Raw genomic sequence first — 22694 nt, forward strand, 5'->3', positions numbered from 1 at the left:
CCCCGCGATCCGCGGGAGGAGACCCGGCGGGCGAGGCCGGGGCCCACCCCACCCCTCCCTCCAGGGCCTCAGTCACCCGGGGAATCGGGGAACCGTGTGGGACGGAGAGGGCCCGGGGCGGGTCAGCGCCACGAGGCCCCGGAGTGCGGACAGATGGATGGGGCAGGAGGTCGGGAGGAGGGGTGGGTGTTGGGAGAGGCCAGAGCTGAGGGCGAGGCAGGGTGTGTGTGTGTTGGGGGGGGCAGGTAAATACCCCCCCCCCCCGGACTTGCCCCTCCGCCTAGGGGGCGAGAGAGCCTCCTGCTGCCGTTTGTACTTTCGGAACCGCAATTACGTTTTAACAAGATCCATGGCACCGAACCGGCCCGAAGGAATCCCAGGATGCATTGCAGCCCTGTGATCGGCCAGAAACTGTTGGCTGTCCATAGAAAGATCTTTCTCCTCTCTCTCTCTCTCTCTTCTCTCTCTCTCTCTCTCTCTCTCTCATATCTAGTAGATACATATTTTAAAAGTTGGAGAAGTTAGGATTCCTCTCTCAGTGTGAACGTGTGCGCGGAGACCATATTGGTCTAGGTGCCTGCCGCTCTTTCCACGAGCCGCCTTTGTTGGGGACACGTTTAGAATTTTCAGGGCTTTCACATCGTTGGCCTTATTCAGGTTGCTGGGTGCCACACGTCGCGTTCCCGTGTGAAGTAGTCTAGAGTCGCTTTCGGTAGATGCTTGGCTTATTTTGTATCACTTAGGAGCTGTCACACGGTGCAGACACCGGCCCTACTTTCTGCGATTTTTCAAGTTCGGCTGGGACTTTAAACGACTTCCTGTATGTAGAGGCTCTTTAAATGGTGCCTTAGCGTGCCTTGAGGTACTGATTTTGTAGAAAGGTCATATGAGTGAATTTCAGTGTTCTCCCCATCTTGGTATTTATTTGAGGGAGTATGTATTGTCTTTGAGGACTGGTAAGGAAAAAGGCTGAAAATCCTTTATTTAGCTAAGACATTGGTGGGCTGAATCATAGACTTCCTAGCTCTTTTTAAGTGAGAGCCTATATTGGTGTTTGTGTGTGTGTGTGTGTGTCTGTGGTGTCTGTGTGTGTTGGCCTAGTCTGATTCTGAAGCAGGAGAATTGGAGTTTCAGGAGCTCTGTCTCAAAAAAGAAGTTACTTACTGCAGTATCACTAAAGTGCTTGGATTTTAGCATCTTCAGAGAAAAAAAAGATGGAGTTTGGAGAAGTACTTCTATGAAGGATAATGAGCACACAGCTTGGATTTTGGAGTTTGACAGGCGTTTATTTTGTTTGTGTGGGTGACTGATGTTTTCCTTCAGAGTCAGGAAGTTTAGCTTTTATTTCTTGGCTTGCATCAAGCTGTTTTGGGTTCCCAGTTCCTAAAAGTGCCTGTTTCCCTATACCTTATTTTGCAGATTCTGTTTATGCAGCCATTTTTTTACTTGGTATCCCTTTAACTCCTGAGCCACAAGCACCAGTTTGAATACACTGGGGGATCCTGCTTACTACAGGCTGTGTAGCCATCAGCTAAGGCATCAAGGGACAGCCTCCTAGGCTGTAGAGCTGTAGTCTTGAATGGTCATTGTTGAGTGAGGAGAAGGAGAAATAATTATACCTTGGGCAGCTTTTTGTTCTTCCTGGTGTATAAGGAAGTGACTCTCAGTAAGAAAGTCCATTTTTTTTAGATCAGAAGCCTATTTTGTGTTAACAATGATTTCCTATAAACTGTCATTTAATGTTTTTTTAAAAAAATATCCTGTGTAGGGGCTGGGAAGGTGGTTCAGTGTAGAGTGCATGCATGAGGCCCTGGGTTCAATTCCTCAGTACCACATAAGCAGAAAAAGCTGGAAGTGGCGCTGTGGCTCAAGTGGCAGGGTGCTAGCCTTGAGCTGAAGAGCTGAGGGACAGCATCCAGGCCCAGAGTTCAGGTCCCACAACTAACCCCCTGCCCAAAAAAAAAATCCTGTGTAGCATGTCTGGAAAAGGAGAGATTTTCAAAATTGAAGTTCAGAGCTTGATTGACTTGAATGTTCCAGACTATTTAGGTCTGTAAAATGCTACCATCCTGGGCTGGGAAAGTGGCTCAGTGGTAGAGGGCTTGTGTAGCATGCATGAAGCCCTGGGTTGATTCCTCAGTACCACATAAACAGAAAAAGCCAGAAGGGGCGCTGTGGCTCAAGTGGTAGAGTACTGGCTTTGAGCATAAGAAGCTCAGGGACAGTGCCTAGGAACTCAGGACTGGCCAAAAAAAAAAAAAAAGCTACCAAGCAGGGGGAAATTGGAAATAACACCTACACTGCAGTTTACAAAGGGGGAACCCAAAAACTTGCAAATTTTGTTTGTTTTACTGGGGAGAAAACGGATAGTAGTTTGTGAGTTGTTTTCTTCCATTGTTAAGCCATAGTTGAAATAGTAGTTTGTGAGTTGTTTTCTTCCATTGTTAAGCCATAGTTGAAATTTGATGGAGTTATTTTTAAACTAGACACCAAGGGAAGGATGTTAGGGATTAGAAGGGGCCTAGAGATGGGAGCTCTAGACTAACTTAGAATCTCTTACCTTTCTAGTATGAGTGTGTCATTTCTCCCATTTTATCCTTCCTTTGAAACATATTGCTTGCCTCCAGCAACCAATGGAGGAAGTGGTGGTTGTATCAAGTGTCCTTGGCCTTGGCAGGTAGGCTGCTGCACTGCCTGCCTGCCTGTCTTCAGCCATCCCTAGTCAGAGTTGAAGATTCCATGTTGACCTTGGGTCTCTGAAAATAGAACAGTTTTCAAAGAATGATAAAGTGGAAACCATTTGTGTGTGGGTATAATTAAGGGAAACTCAGTTAAATGCAATTCTCCACAGAGCCAAGTAATTGGCCAAGTGATTCTCATTAAAATAGAGATCCCCAAATGAATGAAAATATAAGACAAAGCCTAATAATGTACACTAGAACAAACATATTCTGACTGAGTGTAAGTTCTACTTTTCATCCATTTTTCTGTCATGCACATATGTATGTGTTATTATTTGTTTATTTTTTTGTTGGTCATGAGGCTTGAACTCTGGGCCTGGGAGCTGTCCCTCAGCTCTTCAGCTCAAGGCCAGTGCTCCACCACTTGAGTCACAGCGCCACTTCTGGTTTACTGTTGGTTAATTGGAGATAAGAGTCTCATGGACTTTCTGGGGGGCTGGGGGGGCAAGCTGTAAACCGAGATCCTCAGATCTCAGCTTTCTGAGTAACTAGGATTATATATGTGTATATATATATATTTTGTATATGGTATATATTATATATATTTTTTAATTTGTTGTTCTCAGTCTTTGTTGTTGTTGTTGAGAAACAAGCTTGAGCAGTGTTGAGAATGAGGGCTACTTGGAGTTTTAGAGCATCCAGAGCATTCGTTCCCCATCTATCAGGCCATGTAAGACCCAAAAAATCATGTTACATGATGGGAGTGGTATATATATTAGAAATATCCAAATGGCTCTTGGCAGGGAAAGATCCTTACCCTGGTAATGGTGTTCGTGTTCTTTGCACCCTCCCATCTTTAGTACCTCTCAAAACTCCATTAAAAAATGAGTATAGAATAAAACTGGCAATTTTATTTTCTTCTATTATGGAATTGTGTTCAATGTAGTGATTATATTACAGTATTTGAATTTTAAAGAGAATAGTCTGTCTTATAGAACTTGGTTTTGTTGAATTATTTTATATGAGGGAGGGATGTTATTTATTTTTTTTGGGGGGGGTCCGGTTGTGGGGCCTGAACTCTGGGCCTGGGCGCTGTCCCTCGGCTCTTCAGCTCAAGGCTAGTGCTCTACCACTTGAGCCACAGCACCACTTCCGGCTTTTTTTTTCTTTTTTGCTTATGTGGTGCTGAGGAATCAAACCCAGAGCCTTAGGCATGCAAGGCAAGTGCTCTACCACTGAGCCACCTTCCCAGCCCAGGGATGTTATTTAATGATTGAGATGCCACACATACTGTAAAATTCACTTTTTTGGGGGTATGCAAATTTAAGATTTATGGTATATTTAAAACTTGAACAAGGGACAGATAAAATAGAAGATTCTTCTTTAAGCTCAGCTTCCAACATGGAGAGGTTCCATCACAGGAATTTAAAAAGATTGTTGAGTTAATACTTAAAATAAAGAGCTATGAAGGTAAATAAAGCTGAGCAAGAGTAAAATTCTTTTTTTTTTTTTTTTGTCGGTTGTGAGGTTTGAACTTGAACTCTGGGCCTAGGCGTTGTCCCTCAGCTCTTCAGCTCAAGGCAACTGCTCTACCACTTGAGCCACAGCGCCATTTCCAGTTTTCTGGTGGTTAATTGGAGATAAGAGTCTTACAGACTTTTCTGCCTGGGCTGGCTTTGAACTGCGATCTTCAGATAGCTTTCTGAGTAGCTAGGATTACAGGTGTGAACCACCACCACCCGGCTTAAAATTCACTTTTTTAAAGCGTGTGCACCTACTTAGGGAGTTTGGTGTATTATCAATGTTACATAATCACTGCCACTTTAGTCTCACAAGTGACCTGGGCCCACCAGGGTAGAAATGATTAAAATATCAGAGTTATGGCTGCTTAGTGCGGAAGTGTTCTTCTACTGCATTACATTCAGTGCCTGAGGACAGGGATCATAGATATGGCAAAGACGATCTATGGTTTCACCAGGACTGTATGGAGGAGAGTAGGAGTAACCTGCAGGAGGTATGTCCTAGAGTGTCACAGTGAGAAGATTCAGGGCCTCTTCTGACTCCTGCCTGTACTGCCTCCACTTAAGATCAGTAGAGGTTGGCTTGTGTATATTTTCACACAAGTGATGTTCTGAGCAGGCAAAACTTTTGAGAGCTGAGTATGCTAGGTTAAACAGCTATTTAAAATGTTAACAACTTTGACTAGAAAGGAGTTTCATTGGAGCAGATTTTACCCCGACCTCCACCCCCATCATTGGGCCTGGGCGCTGTCCCTGGGCTCCTTTTACTCAAGGCTAGCAGTCTGCCATTTGAGCCACAGTGCCACTGCCGGCTTCTATAATTAATTGGAGATAAGAGTCTCATGGACTTTCCTGCCCTGACTGGCTTTGAACCATGATCATCAGATCTCAACCTTCTGAGTAGCTAGGATTACAGGCGTGAGCCACTAGCTCTTGGTTACATTGCTTTTTTATTTTTCACTTTCCTGAAATGTACTGCATAGGAGGACAGCAATTAGAGTTTATAAGAACAAGTTAGGGAAATCATATACAAGACAAAGTTACAACTTTGATTTGGTTGGTTTTGTTTGCTAGGGAGGAAATGTTCTAAAAACATGAATACAGTTGTCTTTCTGGTTGATGAGAAAGGAATGACAAAGATTTGATAACCTTTTGGGGTGAGTTAACAGTATTAGAATGGAAATTTTTGAGATGGAATTTTTTTCAGATGTATTAGCAGTTGACACATATTTGCTTGGCTGTAGAATATAGGATGCTCTATGATGAGCAGGAAGTTACATGAGATGAACAAATTGGTCCTCAAGGAGTAGTATAGAAAAAGATCAGATGAAGCCCAGCGCTAGTGGCTCACACCTGTAACCCTAGCTACTCAGGAGGCTGAGATCTGAGGATTGAGGTTCAGAGCCAGCCCAATTAGGAAAGCCCGTAAGATTCTTACTTCCAGTTAACCACCAGAAAACTGGAAGTGGAGCTGTTGCTCAAAGTGGTAGAACGCTAGCTAGCCTTGAGTGAAAAGGCTCAGGGACACCATCCAGGCCCTCAGTTCAAGCCTTAGAAAGGGAACAGGTGGAGATGGTGGTTGATGGTGGATGGAAGAGTATTGGGAAGGGCCTTCTAGGGCTTTCAGAGTTGAGAAGAGATTGATCAGGATTTGTATCCCTCTGAAATATTACAGTCTTGTTACCTTAGACACAAAACTAAAGAAACCTATTTTCTAAGTGTTCTTTGTGAGTACTGTGTGTGTGTGTGTCTGTCTGTCCCTTTGCCCGCCCGCCCTGGGGCTTGAATTCAAGGCCTGGGTGCTGCCCTTAGCTTTTTTTTCCCCCCTCAATGCTAGCACTCTACCACTTGAGCCACAGCCCTGTATGGTCCCATTTCCAGCTTTTTGGTGGTTAATTGCAGAGAAGAGTCTCATAGACTTTCCTGCCAAGGCTGGCTTCAGCTGCCTCAGATCTTAGCCTTCTGAGTAGCTAGGATTATAGGCATGGCCTGCCGGTGCCTGGTGAAACATCTTTTTCTTTGCACTTCATTGGGACTATCTGGAATGTTTTTGGTGTATGTATTTTGTTATACCCAAACAGCTAATGGGACATAAATCCTAATTAAGACACTTGTAGGGTTGCCTGTAACACTGGAATTTTAGTTACTCTTGCAGACGGTCTCATCAGGTTGCTGTGTGGCACTGCTTTAATAACTGAATAAATAGCTTCTTAAAATGTTAGGGCTGGAAATGGCTCTAGCAGTAATACCATCTCAGTTTTGGATAAAGAAACTGAATCCTAGACATGTTAAGTAATTGCCTAAGGTCAGCCCATGAGTTAATGACACAGTTGAACCTAGAATTCACATTTGCCAACTGCTAGTGTAGGCTCTTTGTGCCACACCATGCTGCTTAATAGCGAAGAAAAGGGCATGCCTACAGTAATTACTACAGCCAGCCTGGATTTCTCTGACAGAGTAGCTCTGGAATTTTGCCTTTCTAATGTTTCATTTTCGTAATTAGTACAGGACTTTGAAATGCTTGTTGAAACTATAAACTTGCTGAGTTTTATATGCCTTTTTATTTAGTCTGAACGATATGCTCTTGATATTTAGCACCACTGACCATTTTACAGATACAAAAAGAGCTAGAGAAGCTAAATAACTTAATGAAGTCATGTCCACAAGCCCATGAATGAGTGTGGATTTGAACGCAAGTCTGATTTCCAACCTTATTCTAGCACCAGTGACTCTGCTAAGCCTTTCTTTATGGTTTCACATTGACAAAGCTTTGGCTGAAACAGATGTTCAAAAACCAGTCTCTTGCCATAGGTGGCTCATGCCTGTAATCCCAGCTTCTCAGGAAGCTGAGATCTGAGAATCAAGGTTCAAAGCCAACCCTGTCAAGAGTCTGTGAGATTTTTATCACCACCTAACTACCAAAAAGCTTGAAGAGGAGGTGTTTCTCCAGTGGTAGAGAGCACCAGTCTCGGTGAAAAGCTAAGGGACAGCACCTAGGCTTTGAGCTTAAGCTCCAGTACCAGTCTGTGCATATACATACACATAACCTTAAATGAAGAAAGCAACTACGTTTGTTTATTTATGCCGGTTGTGGGGCTTCAACTCTGGGCCTGAGCCCTGTCCCTGAGCTCTTCAGCTCCAAGTGAGCACTGTACCACTTGAGCCACAGTGCCACTTCTGGTTCTCTGGTGGTTAAATGGAGATAAGTGTCTCACGGACTTTCCTGCCCAGGCTGGCTTTGAACCGCATTCCTCAGCTCTCAGCCTCCTGAGTAGCTAGGATTACAGGCCTGAGCAACTGGTGCCCAGCTCAAGATAACGTTTTTTTATAGAGCATTACTTATTGAGGATACATTCTGCCAAACTCAAGGTAGTTTGGCACAGTGTCTTGAGTACCTGAAGTTTTGAGTGTGTGAGTGTGAGTGAGTGTGTATATGTGTGGCAGTGGATTTGACCTCGGCTCTGAGCTTACTAAGCAGCCAGTCTACTAATTGAACCACTCTCCCTCTGCCTTTCCCTTTTTTTGGGGGGGGGTCTGGTCGTGGGGCCTGAACTCTGGGCCTGGGCGCTGTCCCTCAGCTTTTCAGCTCAAGGCTAGCGCTCTACCACTTGAGCCACAGCGTAACTTCCGGCTTTTTTCTTTTTGCTTATGTGGTGCTGAGGAGTCAAACCCAGGGCCTCATGCATGCAAGGCAAGCGCTCTACCACTGAGCCAACTTCCCATCCCCTGCCATTCCCTTTTTTGTGTTGGTTATTGGCAGGGTAGGATTTTTGTTTCTACCCAGTCTGGCCTGAGCTATGGTACTATGTGTGCCTCCCTTTGTCACTGAGATGACAGCCACACGATTGTGCCCAGCTGATGATTGAGATGAGCTCTTAACCACCACAACCATCACCACCACTACCATCATCACTATTACCAACGCTACCCCTGCAGTTCCCTAATTTCTGCCTCTCAAGTGCAAGGATTGAAAGCTTAAGCCATTGGACCTGATGCTTTCTTCCAAAATGACAAATGTAAAATTGTTCTTACTATTGAATCTTCATGAAAATGCAAGAAGTGTTCAAGGTTGGAGTGATAAGAGTAGAATAAACCTAGGGGTGAGGGTAGAGCTGTGTAACCATGTGAGGCCCTGGAATTTAAAACCCAGTTCTTCTACACATACAAACTACCACAAGAAACAACAATCCCAAGGACAAGTGCAGAAGCTAATTCAGTGAATTGTGATTGTATGGCACATGCTGCCATCTGCATGCTCTGCCGGACTAGACGAGCAGAGGAAGTTTTCAAATGTCAGAGCTGCTTCCACCTCAGTCATTCTAGAAGTCTGTAATCTCCTAGGAAATGGGAACAAGATGATTCAGAGAGGTGTCTGCCTGCATTAGAAAAGATGTTAATCCTTGAGAAAGGAGGGTAGATGGGGTTAGGATAGTTGTGGAAAATCATATAAGCCAAGTGTATAGAGAGTAAAACTTTGTCTTACCCTTTCTCTCTCTCTCTCTTTGCAATGATGGGGTGGGAACCCACAACCTACAATGTCCTAAGCAAATGTTCTACTAAGTCTTGAACTATAAATCTAATACATAACCACCAGGTAAACTGAAGTGAAATAGAGGTAAATAAAAAAAAAAATTAGTTCTTCCATTGCAGTAGCTGTGTTCCAGGGGCCGATAGCCACTGATACTACCGCTGTCCTGGCACAGTACAGACATAGGGCATTGCATCCTTGCAGAGGCTGGCATCGGACAGGAGTGTCACAGTGACGTCTCACCAGACATCTGTGACTGCATTGAAAAACTCAGCATGCCTGTATTAAACATTGTCACTGTTGAATGTGGAAAGAGACTTAAAGATGTACATCAAAGCAGTAAATCAAAGCAGTAACAATAGCTTGCTGGAGGCTGGTGGCTCACACCTATAATCCTAGTTGCTCAGGAGGCTGAGATCTAAGGATCCAGCCTGGGCAGGCAAGTCCTGAGACTATTATCTCTAATTAACCACCAGAAAACTGGAAGTAATGCTGTAGCTCAAAGTGGTAAAGCACTGGCCTTGAGCAGAAGAGCTCGGGGAGAGTGCTCAGGCCCTTAGGCAAGCTCCATGACTGACCAAAAAAAAAAGAAAAGCTGATTTATGAAATATATGGATTAAGTGGTGTTGGTTTAGTTTTAGTGCTTGATTGAACCCAGAGCTGTGGTGTGCACATACTCTGCTTCTAAGTCACTTATACCCCAGCATTGGATTAATTTTTTTTTTAATTTTTTGCCAGTCCTAGGGATTGAACTCAGGGCCTGGACATTGTCCCTGAGCTTCTTTTACTCAAGGCTAGCACTCTACCACTTGAGCCCCAGTGCCAGTTCCAACTTTTTCTGTTTCTGTCATACTGAGGAGTGGAACTCAGGGCTTCATGCATGCTAGGCGAGCGCTCTACCACTAAGCCATGTTCTCAGCCCAAGAATTTTTTTTTTTACAAGCTAGCCAAATGTGTGTTTACAACATAGAACTGGAGTTAAAACATAGTTCATAGCTTTCATTACCTGCCATATATATGGCCTTGATCAGCTTATGCTGTATTGATGAAGCAGTATTCTCTGTTCTTTGGTCAGTGGTAAAACTGAAAAAAAAAATTACAACGAGGCTTGAGCTACTGTGCCTGGCCTAAAACATTTTTTATATCCTTAAAAATGAGCTGACCCAGTATAGTAAAGCAAGCTGAGCGAGAGCATGAGGTCCTAAGTTCAGACCCTAGTGTCAGCAAAAAAAAAAAAAAAATGGAGGTAAAATTCCATATAAAATTAAATGCTGTAAAGTGACTATGTTGAGAACTGTGTGGTATAGCCAGTTTATATCCAGTCCCAATTATCTTCATCCTCCATCCATATTCCTCTCAGCAATGATGGCCATCCATTGGCTTTCTCACTCCTACAGTCAGAGTATTTCACAGAATGGGATCACACTCATGTGTCCTTTTGTGCTGGGTTTTACCCTGGTCAAACTGAGCTAACAACTTGAAAATCCAGATTATCATCTGTGTTAGACCTCAGTCATTTCTTCTGTCAGTCTTCACTTGTTTTAAAATTGGCAGTAGTAACACCACTATCAGAACTAGTTACTTACCTTTAGCTACCTTGAACTAGTCAGATCTTTGAGTTAGGGTTATGGCTGTTTTACTTACTGGTACACTCTGACTTTTCCCATTTAGAAAAAAAGTGTTTCTAAGTCTGGAGACATCAGTGGATAATCTGAAGTCCTAATTTCATTCCTCAGGGTGGCTTCTGACTTCTTCCACTAGTAGATATAAAGCATATGAGGAGCCAGGCCTACTGCGTATCTGCTACATGTGAACTAACAGCAACTTTTGAAAACTCAATAGTAGCAGGTAGAATCTGGATACCATGTGCATTGTGAAAAAGACCAGAGTGGAGTGAATGAGCAAGGATTAAATTTCAAGAACATTTTGTTAGGTATCCTGTAGTTTGTCTGGTTCATTCCAAATACCTTTGTTTGGCAGATGTCAGCAGCATTGCCACTGGGTGTTTGAAACATCTCTGAAGGAACTTCCTTTGGAGGCTGTTGATTTCATCAGCCTGTGCTCCTGAACCTCTCCTTTGTTTTTGGTACTTGATGCTGTCTCTTCCTCAGTAAGCTTTACATTTCTAGATGTAAATTGTTTGGAATAAAACTCTGAACAGATGTCCCTTACAGCTGCATGAGTGCATTGGGTATGTAAAGCTAAGAGTTGGTGCTAGGAGCCAGGTGGTCAGATACAAGTACTGCCTGATTTTGGAAAGCTTAGTTACTGCTGGGAAGGTGGCTCAGTGGTAAGTGCTCGTCTTACATGAAGCCCTGGATTCGATTCCTCAGCACCATATCCAGAAAAAGCTGGAAGTGCACTGTGGCTCAAGTGGTAAAGTGCAGCCTTGAGCTAAAGAGCTGAGGGACAGTGCCTAGGCCCAGAGTTCAGGCCCCACAGGCAAAAAAAGAAAAGAAAAGCTCAGTTACAGTTGTGTTACTTTTACAGTTGAGGTCACCTCAAGCATTGGGGAAGCTCGCCTTATCAATTGTCTCTTGTCTTGAAAATGTTGGTATAGGCTAGGCATGGTGGTGCACATCTGTAATTTAGCTATGTGGAGGGTTGGGTTCAAGATCAGTCAGACCGAAAAAAAATGTAAAATACTATTTGAAAAATGACTGAAGAAGGGGCTGGGAAGGTGGCTCAGCGGTAGAGCGCTTGCCTTGCATGCATGAGGCCCTGGGTTCGATTCCTCAGTACCCATAAGCAAAAAGAAAAAAGCCAGAAGTGGCGCTGTGGCTCAAGTGGTAGAGCGCTAGCCTTGAGCTGAAGAGCTGAGGGACAGCGCCCAGGCCCAGAGTTCAGGCCCCACGACCGGACCCCCCCCCCCAAAAAAAAAGAAAAATGACTGAAGAAAAGAAGGGGCTATGTGTATGGCTCAAGTGGTAGAGTATCAGCTTAGCAAGTGGGAGACCCTGAGCTTAACCCCCCCCCCCCCAACCACCAAAACCAAACTTTTAGTATATCAGAACTGCTCATCAAACTTTCCAGTGATGAATCTTCAGTAGGAGCTACTTGAAGAAGGGGAAGGTAACATTTGAACAACTTGGAAAAGACCATAGTTAATTCTAATAGATCTGTGTTGTATTTTGGGCACCAGTGCCTACAGTTTCTCTTACCTTTTAAGAAAGGTAAAAAGGGGGGCTGGGAAGGTGGCTCAGTGGTAGAGCGCTTGCCTTGCATGCATGAGGTCCTGGGTTTGATTCCTCAGTACCACATAAGAAAAAAGAAAAAAAGTCGTAAGTAGCACTGTGGCTCAAGTGGTAGAGCGCTAGCCTTGAGCTGAAGAGTTGAGGGACAGAGCCCAGGCCCAGAGTTCAGGCCCCACAACCGGACCGCCCCCCCAAAAAAAAAAAGAAAAAAAGAAGGTAAAAAGGCCGGGCGCCCATGGCTCACACCTGTAATCCTAGCTACTCAGGAGGCTGAGATCTAAGGATCACGGTTCAAAGCAAGCCCCAGGCAGGAAAGTGTGTGAGACTTTGATCTCCAGTAAACCACCAGAAAATCAGAAGTGGTGCTGTGGTACAAGTGGTAGAGCACTGGCCTTGAGCTGAAGAGCTTAGGCCCAGAGTTCAAGCCCCATGATCGAGGGAAGGAAAAAAAAAAGGAAGGTAAAAAGAGCCAGATTGTCTAGCGCTGGTGGCTCACACCTGTCATCCTAGCTACTCAGGAGTCTTAAGATCTGAGCAGGATCATGGTTCAAAGCCAGCCTGAGTGGAAAAGTCCATGAGACACATCTCCAATTAGCCAGCAAAAGAAATAGAAGTATGGCTCAAGTGGTAGGGCACCAGTTTTGAGCAAAAAAGCCAGGGGACAGCCCCCAAGCCCTGCATTCCAACACACATAGACACAGTGATCACACAAAGCCTCAGTGCAGTTGAGTTGGTATTAGTGTAAATTGCACCCCCTCCACCTCTACATCAAGCAGTATATGAATTTGTGGGTGCTTATGTGTCTGTCTGTCATTACACTTAGTATATTTACTTGATAGAATCTAGCTGGAGGCAGTTTGTGTACTGAGTGGAAACTGACATTTATCTACTGTGCACCAGGAGTTCTTAAATTAGAATGAAACAAGTATGTTCTCACTTAATCTCCTAAGTGGGCCTGTCAGCTGGATGCTCTAATTTCTACAATTCCAGTGAAATAACTGCATCTCACAATTGCTAAGTGACAAGGCGGGATTTCAGTGCAGGAGTCAGCTCTCTGTTCCAGGGTGCTACAGTTACCATTTCTTCTTAAACTTGAAGCACTGTCTAGCTTCTCTGGTGATCTTTCCTTACCTTTCAGCTTTTCTCAAAATAGAAAAGCAAGGTTCACACCTAGAATCCCAACCACTCTGAGACTGAGATCAGGAGATTGCAGTTTAAGGCCAGCCCTGGCAAAAAATTCTCAATCCATCTCAGCCAATAAAAACCTGGACGTCTGTTGTGACTAAATCAGAATTTGTGTCCATGTAAAACATAGAGTCCTTCCTCGCTCCCCCGGACTGTTGATGTCTGGTTAGTCAGCTGACTGTGTTGCCATAGAGTTTTCCGTCTCCCTTGTCCTGACTGCCTCGGTGTGGCCTGTGCTGTCTTGCCCCGATAATTGTGCTGTTGTCCAGTGGCCATGGTTTCTTCTCCCCCTACCCTTCTTTCCCTCTTTCCCTCTCTCTCTCTCTCTCTCTTGCTCTCTTTCTAGTCTTGGGCTTGAACTCAGGGCCTGGACACTGTCTGAGCTTCTTTTGCTCAGAGCTAGCACTCTACCACAGCACCACTTCTGGCTTTTTCTGTTTGTGTGGTACTGAAGAATAGGACCCAGGGCTTCTAGACAACCACTTGCCGTGCTTTTTTTTTTTTGTCGTTGTGGGGCTTGAACTCTGGGCCTGGGCACTGTCCCTCAGCTCTTCAGCTCAAGGCAAGCGCTCTACCACTTGAGCTACAGCGCCACTTCCGGTTTTCTGGTGGTTTATTGGAGATAGGAGTCTCACAGTCTCTCCTGCCCGGGCTGGCTTTGAACCTCGATCCTCAGATCTCAGCCTCCTGAGTAGCTAGGATTACAGGCGTGAGCCACCAGCGCCCAGCTTGCCGTGCTTTCTTAAGTTGGTGTCTGTTTGCCTCCCTGTGGTGTCTGCCCTGCTCCAGTACATGAGGACTATTTCTAAGAGACCTTGGTGGTGCACATCTACAGTCACAGCTATTGAGGTGGGAGACTACAAGTTCAAGGGCAGGCTGGGCAACTTGGTGAGACTGTCTTAAAATAAGAATAGAACAGAATAGGCTGGAGGGGGCGATATATAGTTTTGTTTTTAGGGGGGGTCCGGTCGTGGGGCCTGAACTCTGGGCCTGGGCGCTGTCCCTCAGCTCTTCAGCTCAAGGCTAGCGCTCTACCACTTGAGCCACAGCGCCACTTCCGGCTTTTTTCTTTTTGCTTTTGTGGTGCTGGGGAATCGAACCCAGGGCCTCTGGCATGCAAGGCAAGCGCTCTACCACTGAGCCACCTTCCCAGCCCCGATATATAGGTTTTACAGGTAACAAATTCACTGTTCTGCATTACTTATGGTTCATGTGACTTCCAGTTCTTCCATGTATTTCTACATGTTGGTGATTGTTAAAGGCAGGAGCATTTTTATATTAGAATGTCAATTAAGTTTATACAAAGTGGATTAGTGTATATTGTTGCTCTAAAATAGGACAAAATTGAAATAATCAGAATAACCGTTCCTGCAGAGGTGTGTGTGTTTTGTACTGGTTTGGGGGCTGAACTCATGGCCTGGGAGCTTGTTTTTTTTTTTTTTTTTGGTTGGTCGTGGGGCCTGAACTCTGGGCCTGGGCCTTGTCTCTCAGTTCTTCAGCTCAAGGCTAGCGCTCTACCACATGAGCCACAGTCCCACTTCTGGCCTTTTCTGCTTATGAGGAATTGAACCCAGGGCCTCATGCATGCAAGGCAAGCACTCTTACCACTGAGACACCTTCCTAGCCCCAGATCTCAGCCTCTTATGAAGCCAGGATTATAGACATAAGCCATCCGAGCTGGACTCCTGCATATATTTTAAGGTCCTATATATATTCCAAATGATTTATGCAAATGCTATTTGTCTTACTTGTATCTAATTTAATTTCCTTGGCAGTCTCAGTGAGATTTATGAATAGTCACAGTCTTGGGCTAGATTCTAACCCTGGCTGCTTAAAGGGTTATCAAAAGAATGAGAAATGCAACTAATTTGATGACTGGGTTGCTTATTACATTTACAAATTGTGTGTAGGAAAGACCTGAAAAACAAATCAAAAGAATGCTTTTTGTTAATAAGTTTTAATTGCTGAAAAGTGACAGTTATTAGTTTACTTTTTGAAGTTGAAACTTGTGATTTTATTTATTTATTTATTTTTGGTTGTGGGACTTGAACTCTGGGGCCTGGGCACTGTCCCTGAGTTCTTCAGCCAAGGCCAGTGTTCTACCACTTGAGCCACAGCAACACTTCCTGTTTTCTGGTGGTTAATTGGAGATAAGAGTCTCACAGACTTTTCCTGCCCCAGGTGGCTTTGAACTGTGATCCTCAGATCTTAGCTTCCTGAGTAGCTAGGATTACAGGCATGAGCCACTGGCACCCGGCTTTAAATTTTTTATTGTTATTATAACAATGATATACAGAGGGGTTACAGTTACATATGTTAGGTAAAGAGTACATTTCAGGTTTTTTTTGTTTGTTTTGTTTTTTTTGGTTGGTCATGGGGCCTGAACTCTGGGCCTGGACACTACCCCTCAGCTTTTCAGCTCAAGAATAGTGCTCTACCACTTGAGCCACAGCCCCACTTCCAGATTTTTCTGCTTATGTGGAGCAGAGGAATCAAACCCAGGGCCTCAAGCATGCAAGGCAAGCGCTCTATCACTGAGCCACCTTCCCAGTCCCAGGTTTTTTATTTATTTATTTTTTATTCTTTTTCTTTTCTGGTCCTGGAACTTGAACCCTCAGCCTGGGCTTTCTTCCTCAAGGCTGGTATTCTACTACTCATTGAGCCACACCTCTACTTCTGGCTTTTTTGCAGGTTAACTGGAGGTAAGCGTCTCAGGAACTTTTCTGCTGAGGCTGGCTTTTGAACCTTGTTTCTCAGATCTAGAGCTTCTTTTGGTCAAGGCTAAAGAGAGTACATTTCTTTTGGGACAGTGTTACCCCTCCCTTAAAACTTGGGAATTTTAAAAACTTATGTTAGTCTGTGTGCTGGTGTCTCATCCTGCAATCCTAGCTACTCAGGAGGCTGAGATCTGAGGATCACCTTTCAAAGCCAGCCCTGGCTGGAAAGTCCATGAGACTCTTATCTCCAATTAACAGCCAGAAAACCAGAAGTAGCAAAGAGCGCGCTTACCTTGAGCTAAAGAGCTCAGGGACAGGACCCAGGCCACAAGACCAACGGACAAAAACAAAAACACCTAAATTAGAAGCCAGGCACTCGTGGCTCATGACTCACATCTGTTAATCTTAACTATTCAGAAGTTTGGGATCTGAAGACTGCTGTTCAAAATCACTGGGCAGGAAAGTCTATGAGACTCTTGTTTCTAGTTCACCACTAAAAAAACGCAGAAGTCGTAGAGCACTAGCCTTGAGCAAAATAGCTAAAGGACTAGGTTTAGGCCCTGAGTTCAAGCCCAGTACTGTCTCCCTTCCCCCTAAAAAATTAATTTAGACTGGACTGTAGTTATGTTTGAAGTAGTAGAGCACAGGCTGGGAGCAAGAAAGCCTAGTGAGCATGAGGCTCGGAGTTCAAGTCCTGTATGTGCACATAAAACCTGACTTACCTGCCATTGACTGTATATTATAAGTAAAACAACGTGTAGGTGTTAGTTTTTAATAAAACTTCTTTCTACTGAACAGCGCTGGTGGAATCGTCGCAAGAGGAACAGTCATTGTGTGAAGGTGAGTTTTAAATGATGTGACTCTTTGAAATTTCATGAGAAAACATTAGGTTCTCTAGTATAGAAGCAATGTAGAAACAATGTTTTATAAATATATATTTCAATCTCTTGTCTAGGTTCAAATTCAGCTGTTAGCATGGATCTTTCAGAACCTGTTGGTAAGATAATTTCTGACCATATTAATTCAGTAATAAGAACTTCCTCCAAATTTAAGGCTTGCCTTAGGAAATGATTATTGCCACTGTAGCAGTCCCTGGTAGCCTCTGAGTCAGAGCTCTGACGTCAGCCACACTGAAAAATATTACTACATCTCTGTTGTACAGGAGGTTCTTCTGCTTATGTGGCATTGGGCATTAGGAAATGGACTTAATATATCAGTTCCAAACATTGTCTTAAAGCATGTGTATTTTCAGATATAGATACGTCTTTTTCAGAATAGTAAGTTAAAGTGTTTTCTTTCAGTGGAAAATGGAGAGACAGAAATGTCTCCAGAAGAATCATGGGAGCACAAAGAAGAAATAAGTGAAGCAGAGTCGGGGGCCGGTTCCTTGGGAGATGGAAGGCCTCCAGAGGAAAGCACCCCAGAAATGATGGAAGAGGAAGAGGAGATACCCAAACCTAAATCTGTGGTTGCGCCGCCAGGTGCTCCCAAAAAGGAGCATGTCAATGTAGTATTCATTGGGCATGTAGGTAAGTTGGACTCAGAGCAGTTACAGAAAAGACAAAAATTATTTGATGCATCAAAAGATGGAACATTTTCTCTAGCTACAAGTATTTCAGTGAAACAATGGGATTAATTCCCTAAAATGTATGTTTTGTGTATGTGTCTGTACTGGGTTTAAATTCAGTGTCTTATACATGCTAAGATGCTTCAATCATTTTAACAGAAACTGCCAGTTGTTTTTAATGTTTGGCCAGGTAAATGGTTTTGTGATGGCAAATAATTGGTAAGAAATGTACTGTCTTGTGATATATTAGTGCCCTAGAGAATGCCCGTGTGTGTGTGTGTGTACTGGGGCTTGAACTTGGTGCTTTGAGTGTGGGTGCTGTCCTTTAGCTTTCTTTGTTTTGGTCTGTCATGGGGCTTGAACTCTGGGCTTGGGCGCTGTCCCTGCGCTCTTCAGCTCAAGGCAAGCGTTCTACCCCTTGAGCTACAGCACCACTTCCGGTTTTCTAGTGGTTTATTGGAGATGGGTGTCTCACGGTCTTTCTTCCTCTGGCTGGCTTTGAACCTCGATCCTCAGATCTCAGCCTCCTGAGAATCTAGGATTACAGGTGTGAGCCACCAGTGCCCGGCTGTCCCTTAGCTTTCTTCCTCAAGGCTGGTATTCTATTACTTGAGCCATACCTCTACTTCTGGCTTTTTGCTGGTTAATTGGAGTTTCAGGGACTTTTCTGCTCAGGCTAGCTTTTGGACCTTATTCCCCAGATCTTAGCCTCCTGATTAGTTAAGATTACAGGCATGAGCCACAAGCACCCAGCTCTGCGTTTTTTTGTGTGAACTTTAGTCAGTGTGTCATTTTAATGGGATTACCCCTTTATTTCTAGATAGTTAAATTTGTGAAATAAATTAATAATTTGGATTAACCTGGATTCTTGTAAAGTTGATGGTGTAACCAAACACAAAACCCCATTCAACAGGTGTTTTGTGATTATTTGACCCGTCCTCAAAATTATAAGGATACAGAATTCCGTGGTTTTTCTTCTGACTCTGCCTTCTCCTTAATAGGAAACAACAGACAGGTTTTAGAAGAACACTTCATTTGAAAGTTAAAAAGGAACAGTGTCCTATTTGCAAAGGCAAAGGAAGACTACCCACCTACAGATAGATCTTTAGGCATTTCACTATTTTGTGTTGATCGTTTTGGGAAAGTACATTTTGCTGCTGTTGTATTGCTAGCTGAAGTCATGATCAATCCACCACGAAGTTCTTATCAAAGAAGTTTAGGCTTCTCCTTTCTTCTCTCCTTTTCCCCTCTTGTCCTCTCTCTCTTTCCCTTCTTTTTTTCTCCCTATCTACTCTTTTTTTTTTTTGGTCCATTGTGGGGCTTGCATTTGGAGCTGCAGCTGTCCCTGAGCTTTTATGTTTAAGGCTTGCTCTCTGCACTTTGAGCCACAGCCCTAAGCTCTTTTTGCTCAAGGCTAGCACTCTATCTCTTGAGCCACAGTGCCACTCCCAGTTTTCTGTTGGTTAATTGGAGATAGGAGTCTTATAGACTTTCCTGCCTGGGCTGGCTTTGAACTATGATCCTCAGATCTCAGCCTCCTGAGTAGTTAGCACTACAGGCGTGAGCCACTGGAGCTTGACTCATCTTACTCTTAAAAAATTATTATTTTTTGTTGTTTGATACAAGGCCTTTTACTAGGTAGCTCAGGTTCACCTCAAAATCTCACTGCTTGTGCTTTACTTAGCCTCTCAGGATTACAAGTGTATCTCTGATGCCCTGCTGTTTGCTTAAGTCATTGTTGCACTTCTAAGGAATCTAGGCAGCTTGCCCACAATAGTTCACGTGGCTTTACTTCCCTCATTGCTATTACAGTCATCACTTTTGTAGACCTGATTAAACATGCTAAAAACTAGCTGTTCTTTTTACATACGTTGTTTTTAACCTGTTGCATATTGTTGATGTTACTTTTTAGATGCAGGCAAGTCAACCATTGGAGGACAAATAATGTAAGTCTGCTCTTTGTTAAACAATAGTAATTTGATTAAAGGAATGTCAGACATTGTAAACATTCGTGTAATGTACAAAGAAAACAGCCACCCTAAGTTAAGAAAAATGAACAAATCTGCTGTAGGAGTAATTTTCTTTCTTTTTTCCTTTTTGGTGGATCTGGGGGCTTGAACTCAGGGCCTGGGCACTGTCTCTGAGCTTCTTTGTGCTCAAGGCTTGCGCTCTTATCACTTGAGCCTCAGCACTACTCTCAGGCGTTTTCTGAATAATGGTTTATTGGAGACAAGAGTCTCAGACTTTTCTGCTTGGGCTAGCTTCAAATCATGATCCTCAGATCTCAGCCTCCTGAGTAGCTGGATTACAGGTGTGAGCCATAGGCACCCGGCTTGCTGTAGGGTAATGTGAAGTAAGTTTGGATATATTATTAATGAACAACACTTTTTTGTTTTGTTTTGTTTTTACTTATTTTTTGAGTCTTTTGTAGTTGTTTGCTGCAGCTGGCTTCAAACTGCAATCCTTGATCTCAACCTCCCAAGCAGTTAGAACTATTAGTTTATGCTACCAGAGTATGGTTTAAACAACACATCTTAATAGAATTTCACTGGATTTTTATGTTCTCAAACTCTACCTTATTCTTTTTTTTTTTTTTTTGAGCAGTCCTAGGGCTTGAACTCAGGGCCTGACCACTGTCCCTGAGCTTTTTGCTCAAGGTTAGAACCCTTATACCACTTGAACCACAGCGCCACTTCCGGCTTTTTCTTCTTATGTGGTGCTGAGGAATCGAACCCCAGGCCTCATGCATGCAAGGCAAGCGCTCTACCACTGAGCCACCTTCCCTGCCCATTTCTGGCTTTTTCTGTTTATGTGGTGCTGAAGAATCAAACCCAGGGCTTTGTGCATGCTAGGCAAGCACTCTATCCCTGAACAACATTCCCAGCCCTACCTTGTATTTATATTTGCTGTATATGTTTCCAATCTGTGATGCCTTGTCAGATTCTTCACATCCCTGACCTGCCACACTTTCAGACCCCACACCCTCATGACATCAGTTGTTGTCATGAAGACTATTTGGTATTTCATAGGAGGCTTTTTGGTTTGGATTTGCCAGAAGTTTTCTCACAATGAAAAAGTGGTTTTGCATTTCAAGCCAGAACACCACAGAAGATAGTGTTCTTTTGTCTACTGATGATAGGAGTTAGGATGACTTATGAACTAACTGTTCTTCCCCTTTAGCTGGTAGTTTGACACATGCCCCATCCTTTCAACTTAAGACTTGCCATGAATTTCCTGTCACCACAGGCACTTTTACTTTAGAATGCACAGTAGTTAGCCCTTTTCTGGAGTTGAAATTTTCCTCAAGGAATCAAATGTACTTTGAATAATTGGCTCCTTTTTCTTTTCACTTGTTTTTAGGTATTTGACTGGAATGGTTGACAAGAGGACACTTGAAAAATATGAAAGAGAAGCTAAAGAAAAAAACAGAGAAACTTGGTAAAATGACATTACTTTTTTTTTTTTGGGTCAGTCCTGGAGCTTGAACTCAAGGCCTAGGCACTGTTCCTGAGCTTTTTTTCCTCAAGGCTAGCATTCTACCACTTGCGCCACAGTGCCACTTCTGGCTTTTTCTTTTTTTTTTCTTCTCTTTTTATAAATTGTGAAAATACTGTACAGAGGGGTTACAATTACATGGGCAAGATAATGAGTATATTTCTTATCAAGCATTGTAGCCTCCTCCTTTGTTTCCCCTTCCCATCCCATCCTTCCCCCACCCCCCACCCAACACTTCTGGCCTTTTCTGTGTATGTAATACTGAGAAATCACACCCAGGGTTTCATGCATGGTAGACAAGCACTCTACCACTAATGCACATTCCTAGTCTTTGGCAGTACTTCTAAGGAAACACTATTAATACCTTTTCAAGTCTGATAAAGTAGGCACAGGAGTGCATGTCTACACTCTCAGCTATTCGGGCGGTTGGGATCAGCCTGAGCACATGATGAGGCTTCTGCAGTGGAAAGATGGAGAGACATTTCCCTTCCTTTCATAATATACCATACATAGGTCTGTACAGATTACTTGCTAGCACATACAAAGGATGTTTAGACCCATCAAAGGTGGGTGCTGGTGACTCACACCTGTAATTCTAGCGACACAGAAGGCTGAAATCTGAGGATCAAGATTCAAAGCCAGCCCGGGCAGGAAAGTCTGAAACTTTTTTTTTTGGTCGGTCGTGGGGCTTGAACTCTGGGCCTGGGTGCTGTCCCTCAGCTCTTCAGCTCAAGGCTAGTGCTCTACCACTTGAGCTACAGTGCCACTTCCAGTTTTCTGGTGGTTTATTGGAGATAGGAGTTTCATGGACTTTCTTGCCAGGGCTGGCTTTGAACCGCGATCCTCAGATCTCTGCCTCCTGAGTAGCCTGTGAAACTCTTAATCTCCAACTAACCACCGGAAAACTGGAAGTGTCATTGTCCCTTAAAGTGGTAGAACGCTAGCCTTGAGTATAAAAATTCAGGGTGCTGGGTGTTGGTGGCTCACGCCTGTAATCCTAGCTACTCAGGAGGCTGATATCTAAGGATTGTGGTGCAAAGCCAGCCCGGGCAGGAAAGTCTGTGAGACTTATCTCCAATATAGCACCAGAAAACCGAAAGTGGTGCTATGGCTCAAGCGGTAGCACCTTGCCTTAAGTGGAGCTGAGGGATAGCGCCCAGGCCCAGAGTTGTTCAAGCCCCTTAACCAACAACAAAAAAAAAAGTTCAGGGATAGTACCCAGGCCCTGAGTACTAGCATCACAAAAGAACCCAGCCAGACATCCTTTTCTTTTTGGTCAGTTGTGGGGCTTGACTCTGGGCCTAGGCACTGTCGCTGAGCTCTTCAGCTCAAGGTGAGTGGTCTACCACTTGAGCCACAGTGCCACTTCCGGTTTTCTGGTGGTTAATTGAACATCAGTTTCATGGACTATCCTGTCCAGGCTGGTTTTGAACAGTGATCCTCAGATTTCAGCCTCCTGAATAGCTAGGATTACAGGCATGAGCACTGGTGCCTGGCTAGCCAGACATCTTTAATAGGATTACTGAATACATATAAACCATATTTTTAATGGGGTTATTATATACCCACCCAAGAATTAGATTAGAATCTATAATAAGCACAATTAGAACTTAGGATGCAGAAGTATTAGAAAGGAAAACTGGAAAATTAAGATGTAATCATATTGTACATACATGCTGGGAAGTACAAAGAATAGGTAAAATGGTGAGGAAAGTCTGTGAGACTCTTATCTCCAATAACCACCAGAAAACCAGAGGTGGCGCTGTGGCTCAAGTGGTGGTAGAGCACTTACCTTGAGCTGAAGAGC

The 22694-nt window shown here is 43.8% G+C and overlaps 1 protein-coding gene across 1 annotated transcript in view; it reads left to right on the plus strand.

The window, feature by feature from the left end:
* Window positions 1-22694, plus strand: part of Gspt1 (G1 to S phase transition 1) — a 43120-nt gene that overhangs the window by 808 nt on the left and 19618 nt on the right. Inside the window, exons 2-6 of the mRNA XM_013011348.1 lie at window positions 16624-16665; window positions 16781-16822; window positions 17127-17354; window positions 19305-19338; window positions 20753-20830. Coding sequence (XP_012866802.1) covers window positions 16801-16822; window positions 17127-17354; window positions 19305-19338; window positions 20753-20830 — 362 coding nt within the window. The 5' untranslated portion in view covers window positions 16624-16665; window positions 16781-16800. The remainder of the gene's footprint in view (window positions 1-16623; window positions 16666-16780; window positions 16823-17126; window positions 17355-19304; window positions 19339-20752; window positions 20831-22694) is intronic.

This window comes from Dipodomys ordii, unplaced genomic scaffold (genome assembly GCF_000151885.1).
Source record: "Dipodomys ordii isolate 6190 unplaced genomic scaffold, Dord_2.0 Scaffold14, whole genome shotgun sequence".
Lineage (NCBI taxonomy): Eukaryota > Metazoa > Chordata > Mammalia > Rodentia > Heteromyidae > Dipodomys > Dipodomys ordii.